Here is a 19,704-nt window from a genome sequence, read left to right as displayed (position 1 = left end):
TGATTCTGATTCTTGATGAAACCATTAATGTTTTTTGGAACCTTTCAGAAGTCTGAAAATTGCCACAGCCAGCCAGGAAATGGAACATGTTGTGCCATCTATCCACATACTAATTTACTCTGCACTTGGGTCCAAATATTCTTTTCAGATCCCACTGCAACACCCCTGGAAATCCTCTCATTTCTCTGCCACATTTCTTCCTGCTTTTAGCATCAGATATTCATCTCCTCTGCATGCTGACATGCCCTGAGCTTGTTTACTGTCTGCCAGTGTACATGCCCCTGCACCCACCACAGCACATATTCAAACTGCAAGCAAGCAGTGAGCTTACCAGCTGGGTCACATTGGCAGCACGGCAGTACTCCTCAATGGAACTATTTCCAGGAACAAAAATTGTGTATTTTTCAGAGGACTCAACTTTCCCAATGAGCTGGTACTCCTAAAAGATGTCCAAACAGTAACATTAGCAATTAACCTGTACTCACTAAAACCCAAACCACAACTGAGATCAATTGCAAAGGCAAGAGGAAATACAAAGGCACATCTGATTGCTTGCTTCTTGTCCTAGCTGGCATAAGAGCAGCTTCCCAGCTATGAAAAAGCCTTCCCTTTCTTCTGGTTTCCTCTGCCTTGTATAGGGATGAGAGCACCTGCAGTAGACAGGTCATCTTCCACTGTAACACATGCCAGTGATCTAGAGATCTGGATTTTATTATTAACTGCAATTATTAACTCTTTGGCTCCTCAAAAGCTTTTCGAGAAGATCCCTTATGTGGGACACACACAGTCTCCCTTTTTTACCAGGCAGTCCAAATTTAGGTCCCCCAGTACAGGGTAAGGTGGGCATTTGCCCAGAAGACAGTTCTGGCAGTGACAGCTGAGCTCACCTCCCCTGCTTACCTCTAGCAACTCCTTGAAAATGCTGAAGGAGGCCACTGTGCTGAGCTGCTCCTGCAGGCCAGGAGGGCTTGGGGGGACATCTCCTGGGGATGGCAACAAAACCTGCAGAAAAAGCAGGCTCAGAGCAAGGCTGAGCAAATTCCTGAGGGGAATCTCACTGGACTCCTGTCCTGCTTGCAAGGAAGGCAATTAAAAGGACTTGTTTTACACAGTCCTGCAGCAGCCTGAACTCTTCTATCAGCCAAGAGAAGGGGAACTCTCTTCCCAGTGGTCCTGGAGACAAATGTTTTAAACACTGACCACTGCTGCACAGGAAACATCTGTCAAGACCTTGTGATAACCTCACACATTTTGCTTTATATCCCTTCCTAACCATCCAGACATGTGTTCCTCCTTGGCCCTATCACAGAGGCTGCTGCTACAGCTGCAGCATTTCCCAGTGCCACGTGTACTGACATACCTGGCTGAGGACATGGATGATGCCATTGCTGGCAGGGATGTCACTAACAACTATGCTTGCATTCTGGATGGTCAATACCTGCACGAGAACCAGAGGGAGGAGCAAAAGGATTAGGAAGTGCAAATGCAAAATGAAAACAAATACATTGCTCATTCAAGGCTGCACATGGTTAATCTGGGTACAGTTTTTGAATGATGCCTGCATTTGAGGGCACCAGTGTCCCAGCCAGGCTCCCCACTGGATACAGCAGCCCCTCAGCAGTTAAATCTGAGATTGGTACATGAGCCTTATGTAAGAAACCCTTACACCACTGGTGGTGTTTATCTGCCATCTGGTCTGTGGGTTGAGAGTGGGTAATTCTGGCCCATCAAGCTTTTTGAGCTTTTCAGCAGTGAAGACACCTTCAAGGAAGTGGGCTCTGAGGGGAACAAAATCAGATAAAGAAAAGATTAGGGAACTGTTGGTAATGACAGGGAGATAAGACCACACCACCCAACATTCACAGCTCTCACAGGAAGTAGTTTAGCATGTGGAGAGAACAATGGAGAGAATTTTTCTGATGCCATCTGAATGGGAAATCTCTCTGCAAACACATTAAAAATAAACCCACTTCCCATGGTCTGTGATGTTATAAAAGCCTACATAATTTTTGCCTTCTAGATATTTAAACTTGCTTCTATATTTATCTCAAGATGTATCCTTATTGGTCATGCACAAAAAAAAAAAAAAAAAAAAAAAAAAATTTCATGGCTCTGTTACTGTTGTTTGTCCCAGTAAAGCAAAGGCAGGAGGCTCCTCATACCTGACTAAAAATGGCAGCATGTAAGGGGTCAGCCAGAAATCTTTGTCAGCACTGCTCAAGTTCTTGATAGCTGCCTCTGATGGCACCAGGACAGTGACATTTGCTCCTGCTGGGATGCTGAAGAGAGATTTCTGTCGTCCAAAGCACAAAAATGAACAAATAAGACACACCACAGCCACATCCATAGTGGAAAATACATCCCCAACCATCCCACTCTCACAATCACATGGAAGGGATGTGAAGGAACAAGGCAGGTGCTCAGGAACACAGTAGGATCCTCTCCTGGGCCTGGCAATCAAGGAGTGCCACAGGTGGTTTTCCCAAACCTGATTGCCAAGGGAAGCCCTGCTGCTTTAAGCTCTACCTTCCCAATTCAGTTTTCCTTCAAACACATTCAATCATACCCATAAATCCTTTTTGAATCCCCAGCACCAGTCCTGGGGGAGGGAGTGAGATAACTGCTGGGAAAAGCAATTTTGTGTGCAGCAGGTCAGGTGAGCTGGAGCTCAAGTCAGAGGCTGACAGTCACAGTGTGTTTCCACAGACCTGATGCAGTCTGTGGAGGGTCTCTCTTATTCCCACACCAGAGATAGGGAAGCAGCAATGAGAAAAGGAACAAACATGCAGTCTAATGTGCCAAAGGATGTTCTTTTGAAAAACAGTGTTATGATGCTACCTCTTCTTTCCCTTCTGTGCTATTTTTTGATGGCCAGGAGTTACAGATGGTACAACCATGAAAATTAGGTGTAGCACAGCCCCAGCTTTCTCTTGTGAGAGAAGCAAAGTCCCCAAGACTCACTCAAGACCCTCATTCTACCCTAAGCTCCACAGCTTTTCTACATGCCTGCTCTGTAACCATTTCTCCTTTGCTTTGTTTTGTTTCTCTAAAGAAAAAGATAAATGGAGTTGCTTGTTCTCTAACAGACTCAATCACAGACCATTTCTACAGAATTTACCCTTGTAGGTGTCCCATGGTTTCTCTTACCTTAACCCAGTCATAGAAGCCTGCAAAGTGGGAATTCCTGGCCAGCTCCTTTCAAAAAGAAACAACAGAAGAGTTACCTCTGCTGAGCACAGGGCTGGGAGCTCAGGGTGGGGGAAAGGAACCCTTTGCAATATCAAATCTGGCAACAATGACTTTGGCATTCTTCTCACTTCACAACCATTACAGGCACCATGTATTGTGAGGAGAGATGGGCACTTCTAATTCAAACTTCAGCCATTAAAAAAAAAATAAATATATCCAGATAAACAAACTATTTTCAACTCATCTGCAATGAGTTCATTTGTATCAGGGACAGAAAATGGGCCTGACAGCTCTGACCTGAAAAAACTTTCTGAACAACAAAGGAAAGATGATTTATTGCACAGGACAGGTGCTCCCTGCAGAGGGGTGAAGCAGCTTAGAAATTATGGTTTCACTGGCAGTAATTAGTCTTGGCATCACTTCTGTCCCTGTGGTCTTGGAATACACTTGGGCTTCACGCTGCTGCTGGTAGAAGGAGTCAACTAAGGTAAGAGGGAAAAGTAAAGAGAGAGCAGAGCCAGTTGTCTCCAGTCTCAAACAGGCCTGAGACAGTTGCTGTTCACTCACTTTGAGAATGTCCCCATAGCATGTCATGCCATCCCCAGCATAGCCTTCAGAGCACACACAGGATCTCTCTCCTCCACCAAGGGGTACACATGTAGCCTGCAAATACAAGGAAAGGAAAAGAAATTAGACAGCAAACACAGGTTGTGCAGTGCTATACTATCCCAGAATTTAATTCTGGCCTTCCAAGGGCAGGGCTGGAGTAGCACACACAAACATTTCCAGCTGCTGCCTTTATGAGTGTCCCCCTCACACAGCTAAGCCCAGGTGATTGCTTTGGTTGTGTGAACCCACAAAAATCAGAGGACCCCTCTTTGTAGCACATCAGTGCAGGCCAGCAAGATGACATAACATAAAGCTTTGCAATTCTCTCAATGCCATGGCTGCTGCAAAATATGTCAGTGGGCAGGTGAGCCTCCCCTGCCAGGCCAGCCTGAGGACAGCTCTTCAAAACTCACCAGGTCATGGCAGCCCCCATTGTCCATGAGGCAGGGGTTGATGGCATCACAGCTGTGCCCATCACCAGCATAGCCCCTCTTGCAGACACACTTGCTCTGCAAGGAAGAGACATTTCAGTTTTATAGACTTACCAGAGCATCCTCATTTACTATCCAAAAAATGTCCAAGGCAGCAAAACTTCTCCTTAATTTTCCCAAGTTTTCTTCCTGGTCCTCAAGACCTGGAAATGTGGAGTTGTTTCCCCAGCAGAGCATCACAGCACACAAGCTGCCTGGTTACTCAAGCACATTGATCCCTTGCACTGCTTGGCTGTGGGGGTCACTTGAAGATGCTGGTTTCCTCCTTTATTTCCAGGTTTTTAGGGAATGACACAGACTTTGTGAATGGCAGAAAGAGGAGTTAATTTCAAAGCTTCCTGCTTTCAAGATATCTAGGAGCACTTGCACATTCCACCTCATTAAAATCTGCTGAAGCTTTTGTACATTTTTCCAGCAGTGCTCTCCATGCTCAGTGGGGAGAAGCAGCACCCTGAGGAGTCTCTCATGTGCACCTTCCTCCTCCTCAGCATGCCTGCCCTTGCCCAGCTCCCTCCACAGACTCACATGCCCCTCAGTGCTGTGGTCAGGGGCAGGGGTGCAGTGACTGGTGCCTTGGATCAAGCTGTGTAACACAGGGTAGTCCTGTCCCCCTGCTGCACAAGTGCCAGAGTTGAGCAGCAGCTTGAACACACCCCTGCACCTCAGGGCACCTACACTGGGATGCTGCAGCTGGTGTTTCTGGCAGTGGCCAAGCAAGCTGGACCCAGCTTTTACCTCTGGCTATGCAAGGCCACCTCAGAGCAGCTGAGGGAGTGTTAACTGTGTTAATTCCAGCAGCAGGCTGCCCAGCTGTGCCCATACCTGTCCAGGGCCGGTGTAAATGCAGTCAGCATTGAGGTGGCAGCTCCCTCTGCTCTCCAGCATGCAGTTGTCTATGGGCACACAGCTCCTGCCATCCCCAGTCCAGCCCACGTTGCACTGGCAGGTGGCAGTGCCAGGGCCTGTGCTAGTGCACAGGGCCTTCAGGAGAAAGGAGAGAGAAGGAATTACACCCAGCAGAAGGGAGAGAGTGCAATGAAAAAGCAGCAACAAATCTCCTTCCTCACACTGTGGGGAATTTCTGACTGACCAGCTCTGATTCCAGCACTGGGGACTGGGGGTGTAAGCATCTTCTGCAGAAAAGTCATAGAAAACTCTATAATAAAGGGGTTCTGGAGACATTTTGTGTTTTAAGAGAGGTAGACACTTGTGTCTGAGGTGGCTCATTATCATAGTGTAAAACTTTTCCATTACACAATAAGTATTCCCTAAAGAGGAGGACCACAATCTCCTGCCTGGATGTCTGGGATGGAATCAGTTATAGATGGCAGACCTCTCTCAGGAAAAGACCTACTTTGTACCCAGTGCCATCCTATTCTCTTGTCTTCCTCTGACTGAAGGGTCTAATTTATGGTGAGGTTTGACTATTTGGCAGTAATTTTCAACATGAAGACCACAGTCTTTAACTGTGGAAAAAAATGTAGTGTTGATGGTTACTGGGAATATGAGTTGGATCTCACAGTTAAGCTACAGAGAAAGCAACATGTTAGAAGAGCTTGAGGGGATTATCACTGCAAAACAAAAATTAATCTGTACAGCTCATCTGTGTGGCTGATAAAATATCTGGTGTGAACCAGCCAAACTATCCTTGGAGTGTCACATTTTGGCACCTTCCCAAATGATTGACATCTTTACAATGACTATGCCAAGGCACTTGTTATTCCATCTTATCTGACAGACAGAAAAAATTAGCACACAAAATCTGTAACAGTCCCAGGAGTCCTGGATCCCTTTCTGATTGAGAGGAGCTGCCTCTCCATGCTTCACAGGCTGACCCCACTTACATTCTGTGAACAGCCTCCCCGTTCTGGCTGGCTGCACAGGTCAATGGGCTGGCAGGAAAACCCATCCCCTTCGTATCCATCCATGCAGATGCACCTTGAAAGAATAAATACAGAAGGGACACAGGTGGAGCAGTCCCTCAAGCAAGCAAGATTTGTCACTAGCAGGTTGGCTGAGTCACTCAAGCCATCCTGTGCACCAAGCACAGACACACAGAGCCACAGGGGTGGCTGTGCCATGCACAGTGTGTGCCATGTGCCTGGGCAGTGGCAGTGTGCCCTGACCATGCACAGAGACTGACCTGGCTGTGTCATTGAGGCTGCAGACAGCGTGCTGGTGGCAGTACTGGGACAGCCCACTCGGGCCACAGTTCTTGGATGTCCTGTCACAGAATTTCCCAGTGTAGCCTTCCTTGCAGGACCAGGACTGACACACCCCCCCACTGCCAGGCCTGTTATCACAGACCCCGTGGACACAGCCACAATCTGTCAAGGACATGCAGCAAGATCAGTAAGTACAAAAGATTCAGAATCCATCACAGTTGTAGATTCCCAACTTTCCTTCATGATCTCTTGTGACACCAAATAACCTTTTTTTTTTTTTTTTTTTTTTGACAGAGGGATGTCTGCTGAGAGACATCCATCACAAATCAAGCCTGGCCAGGGAACAGGTCCTGCAATTGCCTGGGTCCAGGTTTTCTACAGGCTGTAAGAACAGACTCAACTTTAGACTGTCAAGCTCAAGGTCATTTGTTTCCTAACAGAAGAGATCTAAATTAGGTCGATGTTTCCAAAACATCACCACTGTTATATCAATGTTATATATATAGTGTTTTCTCCACTGTTGTTTGAAAGGACATGCATGATGACATTTTTGTCACTTCTTTCATACTATTCTTGCCAGAAGGGAATCAAATATACATGAATTTGCACCATTATCCTTGCTCTATGTTTTCCTGTAGTCTGTTCATCAGAGTTACTCACCCTCGTCACAGTTCTCGCCGTGCTTGTTTGGGTTTGCACAGATGTGGCAGGCTGTGCCTTTGAAACCTTCAAAGCAGTGACAGTTGCCACTCCCTTGAATGCCATCACTGCACTGGAGGGAAAACAAGAAAAACTCCAAAGTGGTTGAAACTCAGAGGAATGAGTTCACTGAGTTTATTGAGATATGGGAGTACATTGATATCATCTAAGGCACTTTGATACTCGCAGTAACAAACAGGACTTTGAAGAGTGGTAGTTGTAATACAAGATCCCACAATCCCACACAGCTAGAGCTGTGCCCAAAGCCATGACCTAATTCACACTAAATTTGTACCATTCTCCCTGGATCTTCTGCTGCCACCTCTGTGGGCTTGTCCCTGGAGCACAAACTCTGAATTGTACTTATCTCAAACTACCCTCTCCAACCATACTGATGCACTGCTCATTGCAATGCAGAAGGTTTCTCCACACTTACATTTCCCCGGCCATAGCATGGAGTGGAAAATCCCCCTGGGCATGGCAAGCAGTCTGGACCAAAGAACCCTTTGCAGCATCCAGGTTTCTGGGAAAAAAAAAAAAACAAAATTGGTAAGATATGACATGACTTAACAAGAATTTCTTAGAGTACTCCTGTGCTCATAATTCTCAAATTCTGTTATTTGTCTCTGCCATGGAGGGAAACATGTTGTATTTAGCATCTGTTTCTTAGGAGCTCCTGCACTTAAATTATTTTACAACAATGACCCTCTTCCTGCTCACAGCCAATTCTTCTCAGAACAAACCATTATATTCTGCTTGCTCTCAACACACAGGATGCATGTTTTTTATGCACTTTTAATTCTTTAAGAGTGCTGGCCCACTCACTCTTACTTCATCCTTGCCCAGGACTACATTCCTGTGGAGGGATGTAGCAGTCCTGAATTGCAGGCCTTGTCATGACTGACCAAAGGAAGAGCAATCATAATATAAACAATCAGCAGTATTTAATGAGACACCCACAAATCATCCCACAGAGTTGGCACTGTGAGAGCTCAGGAGCTGCAGACAAACACCAGGTCCATACATTCACTAAGAGAGATTTTCCTGAACCATCTGACAGTGGTTCACAAACAGGATGCAATCATTTCACAGCTTACAGTACTTTCCCTGTGCTCAGCTTCCTCTGGGAGAAATGCTAGAGCTGGGACACTCCAGTTCACACTGCACCATCATGGCTTCACAACAGGGATGCCTTATTTTATTTATTCATTGCACTCAGGTTTAACTGAGCTGCCTTCTAACATCTGCAGTAGGTTGGCACCCTGTGCTCTCTTGGGCAAAGGAAAAGCAGGCAGCTCGTTCATGTGATGGTGCTGGGGACCTTTCCTTTTGCTCCCACCCAGCCCTCCTGGCTCAGAGCTGTTCCTGGGGAATGAGGAGAAGCAGGGTAATGTGTTCCTCCTCCACACTCACCGTGATGGTTTGATTGCAGTACCTGGCACACCCCTTCTTCAGGACGTTCAGGCCTTGTGGGTCATGGATGTAAACACACTCCTTTGGGTACAGTGTTGGTTCCTGCACAAACAAAACAAGCCATCAGCACTGTAACCTTCCCCTCTGCTGTTTTTCCCCTCAGCAGCTGTGCCTGTCTGTGAGCTGGGGAAGTTCACTGGGGAGCCAAGGTGAGCAGCACACAGCTGGGGCAGAGCTGGGATGACCCAAGGCACACAGTGACCTCCTCCTGCTCCCTAGAGTCCCCAGGCCTGAGCCAAGGGGCTGCCCTTTATTCTAATAATAGAATCTGTGATAAGGGAGAGAGCAAGCACAGGGGGAGGAAGGGAGGGAGAGGACACAAGAGGGAGATAAGAGAGGCAGGAAGGAGAAATGGAGGGTAAGGAAAAGGAGGAAAGAGATGGGAGAGGGGCATAGAAAGAGTAAGGAGAGAATGAGAGAGTGAGGGAGGAAAGGAAAAAGATGAAGGTGAGATGAAGAGAGGAAGACATAGGAGAAAAGGTTGCAAATAACATTGGAACAATGCTCAGTGACCTGTCTTGGAGCTGGGCACAGGTAGAACTGGGCCCCAGGTGATCCTGACTTTGCCAGCCTCAATCAGAGAAGAAAATGAGCAACTGGTGATTTTGCAGATCTCTGCTTCAGGCATCCATGCTGAGACAGCATTAGCAAGTTCTCCTGAAAGTCAGACCTCTCAGAGGACACCCAAGAGTTTAAAGGTGGTGAGCACATCTCTGGCTTTCACAAACAACATCTTGGGTCTGGCCTTCACATTGCAATTTCCTGGAACTCGCTGTTCTGCTAACATCAGCATGGGATAACTCAAACAGCAGCACTCCTCCTTCCTCCACCTTCAGCTAGCTCTACTCATCTCTGAATCAACAGGGAGCACAGGCCAAGAACAAACTGTTTTTCACCCTCTGCAGAGCAGGAAGGTTGCTGTGATTCTCTGGCTGGGAGATAGACAGAGGCAGTACTGGATGACATGAGGTTTGCTTCTGAGACTCTGGGGGAGATGGTAACCCTTGCATGTGAGCAGGAAAGCTCTGCCTGAGGCAGAGCAGAAGTGCTAAAAGCTGCAAGTCTGCAATTTCATTTACACCAGAATTTCTCATCATGCTCCACGTTGATTCAGCAAGCAGACTCCAGAATAAGAAAGTGCACAGAGCAGTTAGTGAGCAACAGTCTGGGATCACAAAGCTTGCATACATATCCTCTGAGAAGCCTCTCTACTGGCTGCCTTTCCTGCTCCCTATTTATTTGAAAGTGGCTTGAATTAGAAACTATCAGTGTGTCTGTCATTATGTAAAGAAATTACAGAAATAACTACAAATATTTACCATTTCCTTGCTGTCAGGTGGGCAAATGCTGTTGTTGAGAGCCTCGCAATCCACACAAGAGCCCTGTTAAGAAAAGAAGAAGCAAAACTGTAATCTTCTCAAAGGAACCCCTTCCCCATACCAAGAATGCTACAGAGCTACTGCTCCCAGTACATATATCCAAAACCTCACAACATGTATCTGAAATGTGTAACTGCTATTAGTTTCCACACTCTGAAATGTGCCAAGTGTGTCACTTAAATGAAATTTCTCATGTGTCTCAAGGAGGTGCTTGCACCTGCCTGAAGCTGGGGTCTGTCTGCACCCTCTGGATTTCTCTGCCACTAGGCATCCTGCTAGGCTGAGAAGCACTTTGGACATCCCAAGCAGCAAGAATCACTGAATCAGCAAGTTATGGGGACACTCTGGTCCCTTGGGATTCACTGTGTCTCTCCAAACCTCTTACTATCCAGAGCCTCATCTTCCTTCCTCAGTAACCTACCAATGATCAAACTGGGGAGCAAGCACTTCAATGCAGGTGCATGAAACAGTTCATGTGGGAATCCTGCACAGCATTTGTAGGTCCTGCTACTGAGTGCAGAAGCACTACTGAGTGCTTCCTGTGCAGGCTACAGGACACCAGTGCTGACAGAGGTGGGAACAAAGCACTGTCAGCCGAGCTAGCAACCCTGCCAGGAAGAAGATCCTATAAAGGAAAAGGCAAATGCACTTTGGAATGGGTGCCTGGAAAGAACAGCAACCTGCAAGGAACATTTGCTGATTAGCAGGAAAGCAGTGCCAAGTGCAAGCAGAGGAAACACTGCCAGTGCTGCCAAAGTTCACACCAGGGGAACTCTCAGACAGACCACATCTCCCAAATGCAGTTTTCACAGCCTGCTTGTGGCCCTCCAGGTGAGTGTGAGGTCACAGCAAGTACCAGCTGTGCTTGAGAGTAGGAGAAGCTGACTTACCATCACAATCTTATGTTGCTCTTCATTGCATCTGTGAGGCAAAATGGGAATGATTGAAGGAGGGATGAAGATGCCATCCAAAGTGTGAATAATGCCATTTGAGGCCACAATGTCTCGCATGTTTAAGGGGATCCCTGATTCATCCATCAGAATTCTTCCCTAATGCAGAAACAAAATTTTAGCCCAGTAGACAGGATCAACAGCCAGGATCAAAGCCAATGTGGGAAATAGGTGGTTCACAACATCAAGGGCAGCCACACAAATGGTCAAGCCTCTTAGTGGGGTCACTGATTGGATAAGAAGCAAACTAATTCAATGATCTTAAGTCCAGTTTTTTAGGGAGAGGAGGAAGCAGAGATTGTCTGAAACCACATTGTTCAGAACCATGAGCTGACTTTCTCCTAGCACAGAAGGCTTTGCCCTAAAGGGTTTTCATTCACACTTACATCTGCACTAATGTTGATGGTAAGTATCTGGTTAGCCATTGTAACGATGTGTGGCATCATCATCAGCTGCTCCACAGTCACCTGAAATAAAACACAAGGGGATGGTACCATGAAAGAGCAGAATCATTTCAGCGCAGCTTATAGAATCTTTCCATGATTCCTGCCAACTGAAAAGCTTCTCAAAGGGATTTAATGCTTACATTTCATGAAATACATTAAAAACAAACAATGGGTCAGTGGGTAATCCAGGACTTTGGGTGAACTGTTTGCAGAACCACAAACACAGCAGTGCTGGTGTGTTTCCTTCTGTGCTGGTTTTCATTCCTTGTTTAGGTAAGTGTCCAGCACTGCTAAAATCAAATCTCACTAACAGTGTTTCTTACTAATATGGCTGCAAGTAGGATCAGACTAATAATGCTTTTTTCTAGGACATAATCAACAAACAGTGAAAGTTCAGCCAGAAGCATAATAAAGAGAATAGTTTGACTGAAAAAATAAGCTTAAAGGGAGAAAAAAATGTAAACTGCATCTTCTGTACTCAGAAACTTAATTATCTGAGCAGAGAGTTCTGAGAACCAGGACAATTGTTATTTTTGTGTCTTGCAGCAAACTCTGCTGGACAATATTTTCATTGTAAAGGCCATCCAACTAGAGAGCACCAACACTCCAGAAAACTCAGAGTTTTTTGATGGAGAGGACAGCTGTCCCTTTCAGCAACTCCTTTCATGGCAAGCATTTTGCCTCATCAGATCCTGAGTCACATTTCTGCTCCTCCAGGGAAATCCAAGAAGCAGCAACTGAAGTTATCAACACTGTGACCTCTATGTCTGAAGGAGGTTTGGGGTTAGAGCTGCCTGCCTTACCGCTGCTGAGGTGTAGATGTGATGTTTCACCAGCTCCTGAAGCTTATTTATGCCCTAAGGAAAGAAGAGAACATGAGAATTAAATAACCCCTCAATGCTCAGGACTAAAAAGAGGCAACTACATTTTCTTCTAATCAGTGGTTGACCATGCCAATGCCTATAGCAGTGAATTCACTTGGTGAATAAGTTCCTTCTTTTTCCCCTTCCCAAAGCTGGGGTGAGGAATTAAATTCAAGGAATCATAGATTTAAGCAATCAGATTCCTCACTGCAAGTTGCATCAGCACCCACTTGTCTCCTAGAGCTTTACAGAAACAAAGACATGGTTTAGCCACCCCCAGGAAGAACAACTTTCAGCAACAACCAGATCCATTGCACAAAGTAATTCCAGGACAGCCCAGTGCAAGTCAGCCAGCTCAGAATGTCTTACAGGGCTTTGGGCTCTCACCTCTGTGAAAAGATAAATGAGCCTTCCATCTCTCAGCCTATCCACAGCATCATTGCTGGGCACAAACACAGTGAAGGGGCCTGGTCCATCCAGTATTGCAGGCAGACCACAGTTCTGCAAAAACAACAGAAAATTTCATCATGGATCTAACATGGGTTACTGAGGGGGGTCCAGCAGGAATGAGAGGAAATATTAAACAACTCACTAAAGGCAGAGCTGGTGTACAGCAAAATGTGCAAGTGGCAACTGGACACCAGGGACAGATGTGTGATAGAACAGAAGTGTAAGTGCCACAGAACCACAGCTGGGACAGTGAGGGCACTGGTGTGAACAGGGGAGTCCTGGGCTAATGTTCTAAACACACAAGCTAACACAGAGACTCAGCTGTGGTCAGGAACTAAACACTCTTTGGAGAACAGCTCTCCAGGGACAAGGGGAAGGGGATGTGGGGAGGAGGATGGGAAAGGGGCCTGTACCCTTACTGCTTGTGCCTGATCCCCTATAGATGTGAAAACTCCAATCTTTTCCATTACATTTGCTTAAGTAAAATAAGAAAATTAAAAAGAAAAAAAAAAAAAGAAAAGAAAAAAAAAAAAAAAAGGCACAGAGTAAAACATCCAGAAAGAAAGCCAAACCACTGAGATGCATTTAAATACTATTCAAAATTCTCCCCAAATCAGCAGCAGGCTTTGTACAGCAGCTTCCTGGGCAGACACAAACCTGCTTACCTCCAGTATAGTTTCAAATCTACTGAAGATCTCCATCGAAGCAAGGATCTCACCAATGGTTTTCTGCAAGAAGATACAAAGAGGAGAAACATGGCTGGGGCTGAAGGCAGGTCTGAGATCATACTGGAATGCCCAGCTTGTGACTGGCATGTAAAGATTTACAGGAGACCATCATCCTCAAAGAGATGGGCACAATCTAATGATTATTTCTTCTCATTTAACATAACATACAGACAACTTTTTGATTATCATTTCAAAATGCACTATAGACCACTTTAAGAAAATCTTCATTTGATTTTTCTGTGAAAAATGTTTTCAATACTTGTTTTGTAAGATAAGAGCTCATTTGCTATTATTTTATTCATGAAAGTAGAATTCTCTTCTCATCCAAATACTGTAAAAGCATCATTGCCAGATTTTTATCTGGCTTATGCAGTACTATTAGCTACTTTTAAAGGTATTTTAACAATACTTAATAGGCCTTATCAGAACTGAAAACAAAACAAATAGCCTTTTCCCTTCAAAAAAAGCCTCACTGATTTGGAAGATTAACCACACAAATTGCTTAAAATGTTTATTCTGCTGTCCCATAAAAGAGAAGAAATAAGAATGTTTTTGTACCTGTGGGTTTCTGAGGTTGTCAGTGCTGGTTTTTCTCCTGAGGCTGTTGACAATATGTATGATGCCATTGGCTGCTGGGACATTTGATTGTAAGATATTGTACAGCTCCCCTGGCAAGTCTTGATACCGGAAAGATTTGATGTATGTCTGAGTGAAAAAAAAAAAAAAAAAAAAAAAAAAAAAAAAAATATATATATATATATATATATATATATATATATATATATATATATATATTTCCTAGTGGTACATCTGTCTTACCGTGACACAGCTATAAATCAGTCCTTTTGGGCCAGCAAGGGGATGACACAGCCAGTTACTCTTGAAAAAGTAAATGTAAGGGATGGCCTGGGTGTAAAACAAGCACCCCACCCTACTTGAGTTTGGGTGGTATTTTGATCCTGAGTGGTACTTCTATGTCTTAATACAGAAAAAATAAAAACCTCACCTGGGACACCCTGCTCCAGAATTAAGTTTGAGCTCTGGATCACAAAGGGGATCACAGGTGGTCACTACATGGTTTACTTGGAGGCAATCCTGGAACTACAGCTTTGACTGCAGCTGTTATTGACTATTATGCCTACAAGGAGTCTCCAGAACACAGCCAGAGCAGTCAGGCTCACTGAATTTCAAGGCACATGTCTGGTCCTTCCCCTTTGTACAGACCATGCACTGCAGCCTGGTTGTGTGAGGGTGTCCCAAGGTTCACCCACAAACTGAGCACCCCAGTCTGGGTGCTGCAGCCATCATTCATGTTCAGGGAAGCACAGCTTTCCTGTGCTTTTCATTTCACCATGTGCATTTTGAATTGCTCCTCTCTGCCCTAAACTTCAGTTCACTGAGGACTCAGTCTGAAACAAAGGAAGGGGAGTGCAGACTGCCCAGATCAAAAGGCTCCTGAGTAAACAAGCAGTAAAAAAATGTTAAAAGGAGCATTGACACACACACTCAGTTTGGATTCCCCTGCTCCCAATAGCGCTTTGTCCTTTTGATGTATCATGACCTAAACCTCAAGGCCAAGGCTGGATCCTCAGAGAGGAAACACAGGGCTCTCCCCCTGGGCCACCTGTGAGCTTGCATGCAGGAAAGGTGCAGGATGGAGAGAGAGCCGTGGGTACCGGAAAGTGTGAGTCAGCTGGAAAGGAAAAAAGAGCCTTCCACAGCAGAACACAACAATGAAAACTTCTTTGCTGGGAGGACTAAGGACAATAAAATAGAAAGAGGGGAAAAGAGAAACTAGAAGAGGATATGTGCAGCATGTGGCTGTGTCCAAGCACACAAACTCCAGACACTATTCAGTCTAGGGGAGAGTTTGTTGTCTCTCTCATGTCAGCCACATGGATACTGTGGATGTAGGGGAGAAATCTCTTCTCCAGAGCACAGTGCATGTAGAGAGCATGGAAAGACCATTCACATGTCTGATTCTTGGCTGTCTGTGAGACTGGAGATGTGATTGCTTGGGGTGTCTGGTCTTAAAGCACCCTGCTTTAGACTGCACAAGGGAGCTTCTTGTTTTGATCACAGGAAAAGGTTTTCTGGTGAAGCTCCAGCCTGTTCCATGTGAAAACAGTGCCCCAGGCCTGCAGGAGATTCCTTACCTGGCTAGTGAATGTCAGCTGATGTCCTGACAAGGTCCACATAGTCTTGGCTTTTATCATGTCTTCTATCAGGTGCAGACCAGGAACAATGTGCATTCTGCACAGCTGCTCAGCAGTGCTGTCCTTTGGAGAGGAAAGCCAACATAAAAAGGAAAAATGACATGTTCTTTTCAAAAACTTCATTTAACACAACACCACTTTCTCCTAGCTAACACACACAGAGAAATCCTTAGCATACAAGACTGAGCTTTCCTCTTCATTTTGATTCACTGGAGTAGCACTCTGGCAAAACTCTTCTGTTTGTGTACACATCCAAGAGGGAGACTGATTAACCTGCAAGTGACTTTAGAGGAATCCCCTGGACAGAAATCCATTGGACTTGGTCAAATTAGAAATAATCCTTGCATGCTCCAGATTATAAAATTTGCTGAAGCTCCACAAATGCAATCTTTTCCTATGCTGGACCATGTAGGTGATCTAATCTGCTGAAATTACATTTAGTTTATTCTTTTCTTCTCTGGGCATGCCTTCATTGGTGTTTCTTAGAACAATCTTCTGTCAATACTGATTTAGGTGGAACTGATCCTTGGGGGACCAGATTGACTTGAGGGCCTCTCCTGGTATATTTTCTACAGATCCAGAAGTTACTATTTTAGATCACAGGTTGAAATTCCAATACTTGGTGTAATACTTGTCCCCTTTTGAAAATCACACCCTCAGGGAGTAAAAAGTCACTTAAAATTTTAAGAATAGTCATACAGAAAAGGTTTGAGCTTTGAAAGAAGAATAGCCAGAAAGCCTTATACTTCCTGGCATTAAAAACAAATAAACAAATAAACTCTGTCAGTACTGAAGAAAGAATTAGAGGTTTTTAAAATAATGTGAGGGATGCAACATCCTCTACAAGACTGCAACTTAACCTGACAATGAAAAGTATTCACAGGAGATGATTTCTATAAATAGTGCATGCCAAAGTTCCTCTCTTGTGTCAATCAGTTTTTACAGGCTGCAGAGCTCAAGCAGGAAAGAATCTTAACACAAAAAATTGCTAAAACCAAGAAAACTTACGTTGAATTCAATTCTATCAAGAATGGGAAGAAGGGATGGTACAAAGACTGTGAAGGGCCCATATTTAGTCAGCAATGTTGAACACCCAGAAGCTGTAAAAAGAGAGGCAGTGTGAACTAGTGAGGCAGTGATGGTTTAACCACAGCAATAAATATTCCTCTTGTTAACAGCACAATTCAATCTACACATTATCAGCCTGGTGCAAGCAGCAAGTATTTGTTTACAAGAAGGCAGAGGGAGTTTGGCACTGCTACCCTGTCCCCAGCTTGCTCCATCCCCCAAGCAAAATGAAAAAGCACTTACCAAACATTTTCTTGGCAACATTCAGCTTCCTGGTAAACCTTCCTCGCAAATTTTGCTGATTTATCTCACCCAAGAGATCTTTATAGCAACTTCTCCCATCTCCAATCTCCCCTTCTTTACACACACAGCTATGAGACAAGAATGAAACATAACAAACCATTGTAAATCAGTTTGTAATACATTCAACAATTGCCAAGTAGAACAACATGTCAGTATCCACACTTAAAGGACCAATCCCAGCTCTGAGACCTCAGAGTCATAGAATGGTTTGGGTTGGAAGAAACCTTAAAGATCACTTAGTTCAAACTCCCACTGCCATGGGCAGGGACACCTTCCACTAGACCAGGCTGCTCAGGGCCTCACCCAACATGCCTTGAACTCTCCCAGGGATGCAGGTAAGGGCTGGGTAACTTCTGCATGAACTGAATGACAAGAAAAAAGATGCCAGGCAAGCCAATTTATATCTACCCAAAGAGAATGTAGATGCTTTCTCAGGTACAAACAATATAAGGATTGCCTGCTCTAGAATTCAGAGTATAGATTGTCACAATATAATTATTGACACCTTTTTAATTAGATATTTAGTCAGTTGTAGTCATTTCAGCATCTGAAAATCTGAGGTAATGGATAAAACCCACAGGCTAAGTGACAATCTATCAAACAGCTCCAGTGTGAGCCCTTGGCTTCAGTGAGAAGCCAGCCCAGGCACATCAGGAGCTCTGCTTCATCTGGAACTCGCCGAGAGACTCAGGCAGGTTAATGACTTTTCCAGAAAAGCTTATCTACATGTGAAAATCTCTGTCCTGGTTCACACGGATTTGTAGTCATCACTCAGAGGCTTCCAAAGATGTTTTTTCCCGTTTGGGCTTTGTCCAAGTATCAGCTCTGCTCTTTCTGTTTCAGCCATGCAAAGACATGTGGCACAGGGGAGGAATTTGACATCACTCCAGCCTCACAGGGCTCCGTGCCAGCTGCTGGGGAACAGATCTGTAAGGCAGGGACTGTGCTGAACACTGTGTCCTGCACTGTGCTAGCCAATCTTCAGAAAGGGAAGCCACTGTTTCAGTCTTGGCCTGGAGCACACAGTGAGCAAGTGGATGTTAATAGTTTTAGCAGCACTGGAGAAGGAAGGATCAGGGGAATGGGGTTGCTCTTTCCCTCTTCAGTCTCAGAGAAGCTCTACCTTCTCTTGAAAACATAAAATTCTTGGTGAAGCTTTCTCTGTTGTTTAAGAGGCCACTATGCAAAAATGATCCTCTATCCAGCCATATTTCTCATCTAAGGAGTACAAACTTGTAGGTGTTTTGCTCCAAAGGACTATGCGAGGTCTGCTGTTTCTTCACTCAACTTCCCCTTTCCCTGTCACTCTGCAACTCTAATTTATTTATTGTTTACAGGTCTGACTGGGAGAAGAGACACAGACCTATTCCTCAGAAGCAAATATATGTAAATGTGAGAATCTCACTTTCAATGATTGATTATTAACTTCTACCATCATTAGCCTGGGGAGCTACATGTCCAGCTTATAACACAGATGACTCTGCTACCCCAGATTTAAAGTATTTTGTGACCCACATGCAGTAATTTAAAATGACTGATGTAAAACTCTCTTTTAATATGTTTGCTACAAACAGGTTCTTCTCCAAGGGCGACTCTGGCCCGTTCTCCTGAGACCACCCTCAGTTTCTTCAAAATTCAGCTCATCCAAACCAAGTTTCCATTCTAGCTGCAGAATGAGCTTTATTTGCAGTTTCAAAGTGCTTACCTGGGAGTGCCCTGAGAGTTAATTTCACAGGTGGCAGTCAGGTCACACAGATACTGCCGGCAGTCGCTGGGAAATGCCAGACACTCGGAGGAAGGAGGTCTCCTGCTTGTTCCAGGCTTGCAAACACAAGTTGCCTAAGGGAAGGCAACACAGTGATCACAGAACTGCATTCACCACCTTCTACCCTGTTAGTTATCCTACAAAGAGCTATCTGGTTTCCCTTTGCCAAATCTGAGGCGAGGAGAGCAGATTTGACCAACACATTCATCAGCTCACGTGAAGAACTTGTCCCCTGGCCATTTTTCAGACTTTGGCTGTTACTGCCCTCACCTCTCCTGGACGCCTGTAAACACAAATTGTAGAGTTTTCTGGGCAGCCTCCATTGCTGTCAACACAAGGGTTGATGGGCTGGCAGATCTTTCCATCTCCTTGGAATCCTTCTTTGCAGGTACATTCATATGTACGTGGTCCAAGAACTTTACATACAGCAAAGGGGGAACATGGAGAAGGAGCACAAGGATCCTGAGCTGCAATTAAAGAGGTTAGAGGTGAGCAGAACCAAAATTCTGCTTTCAAAACAGCACTTAATGCAGCACAGCACACTGCAAGTCATAGAAAGAATGGAGCAGAAGGAATTTGTACTGTTAAACTTCTAAAATTTCACAGGGAAATGAAATCATTCCAGACAGCAGACATTTGGGGGTTTTCATTCTGAGGAATTTGGATCACACATTTTCCATGCTATTTCAGTAAAAGAAGTGTGAGTGACAGAGGATGCTTGGATTGATTCTGAATTTGCATCATATCTGAGGAGATATGAAACTGCAGTTTGGCCAGCAAAACCTAAAAAGAACCATCTTATCAACTTTCTGTTAAGGAAACCAATTCTTAACTTAATTAAACTTAACTTAATTCAAACTTAAATCTGAAATCAGTGAAGAACTCCTTGGACTCCACACCTTACTATTTA

The 19,704-nt window shown here is 44.7% G+C and overlaps 1 protein-coding gene across 4 annotated transcripts in view; it reads right to left on the bottom strand.

Moving 5' to 3' along the window:
* STAB1 (stabilin 1) overlaps positions 1–19,704 on the bottom strand; it is a 52,291-nt gene that overhangs the window by 20,584 nt on the left and 12,003 nt on the right. For all 4 annotated transcript variants that reach the window (XM_056501331.1, XM_056501333.1, XM_056501332.1 and 1 more), the window contains 26 exons: positions 19,065–19,261; positions 18,735–18,868; positions 16,970–17,097; positions 16,667–16,758; positions 15,599–15,721; positions 14,001–14,147; positions 13,380–13,442; positions 12,652–12,765; positions 12,205–12,258; positions 11,342–11,422; positions 10,896–11,054; positions 9,946–10,008; positions 8,567–8,668; positions 7,590–7,676; positions 7,115–7,226; positions 6,433–6,616; positions 6,134–6,227; positions 5,112–5,270; positions 4,212–4,307; positions 3,757–3,852; positions 3,148–3,195; positions 2,163–2,293; positions 1,667–1,778; positions 1,361–1,438; positions 901–1,002; positions 332–439 (listed from right to left, as the gene is read on the bottom strand). In XM_056501331.1, the coding sequence (XP_056357306.1) occupies positions 332–439; positions 901–1,002; positions 1,361–1,438; positions 1,667–1,778; positions 2,163–2,293; positions 3,148–3,195; positions 3,757–3,852; positions 4,212–4,307; positions 5,112–5,270; positions 6,134–6,227; positions 6,433–6,616; positions 7,115–7,226; positions 7,590–7,676; positions 8,567–8,668; positions 9,946–10,008; positions 10,896–11,054; positions 11,342–11,422; positions 12,205–12,258; positions 12,652–12,765; positions 13,380–13,442; positions 14,001–14,147; positions 15,599–15,721; positions 16,667–16,758; positions 16,970–17,097; positions 18,735–18,868; positions 19,065–19,261 (2,864 nt within the window). The remainder of the gene's footprint in view (positions 1–331; positions 440–900; positions 1,003–1,360; positions 1,439–1,666; positions 1,779–2,162; positions 2,294–3,147; positions 3,196–3,756; positions 3,853–4,211; positions 4,308–5,111; positions 5,271–6,133; positions 6,228–6,432; positions 6,617–7,114; positions 7,227–7,589; positions 7,677–8,566; positions 8,669–9,945; positions 10,009–10,895; positions 11,055–11,341; positions 11,423–12,204; positions 12,259–12,651; positions 12,766–13,379; positions 13,443–14,000; positions 14,148–15,598; positions 15,722–16,666; positions 16,759–16,969; positions 17,098–18,734; positions 18,869–19,064; positions 19,262–19,704) is intronic.

This window comes from Oenanthe melanoleuca, chromosome 12, assembly GCF_029582105.1.
Source record: "Oenanthe melanoleuca isolate GR-GAL-2019-014 chromosome 12, OMel1.0, whole genome shotgun sequence".
Classification (NCBI taxonomy): domain Eukaryota; kingdom Metazoa; phylum Chordata; class Aves; order Passeriformes; family Muscicapidae; genus Oenanthe; species Oenanthe melanoleuca.
The sequence above is the reverse complement of the archived record's forward strand: the minus strand, read 5'-3'. Positions and strand labels throughout refer to the sequence as shown.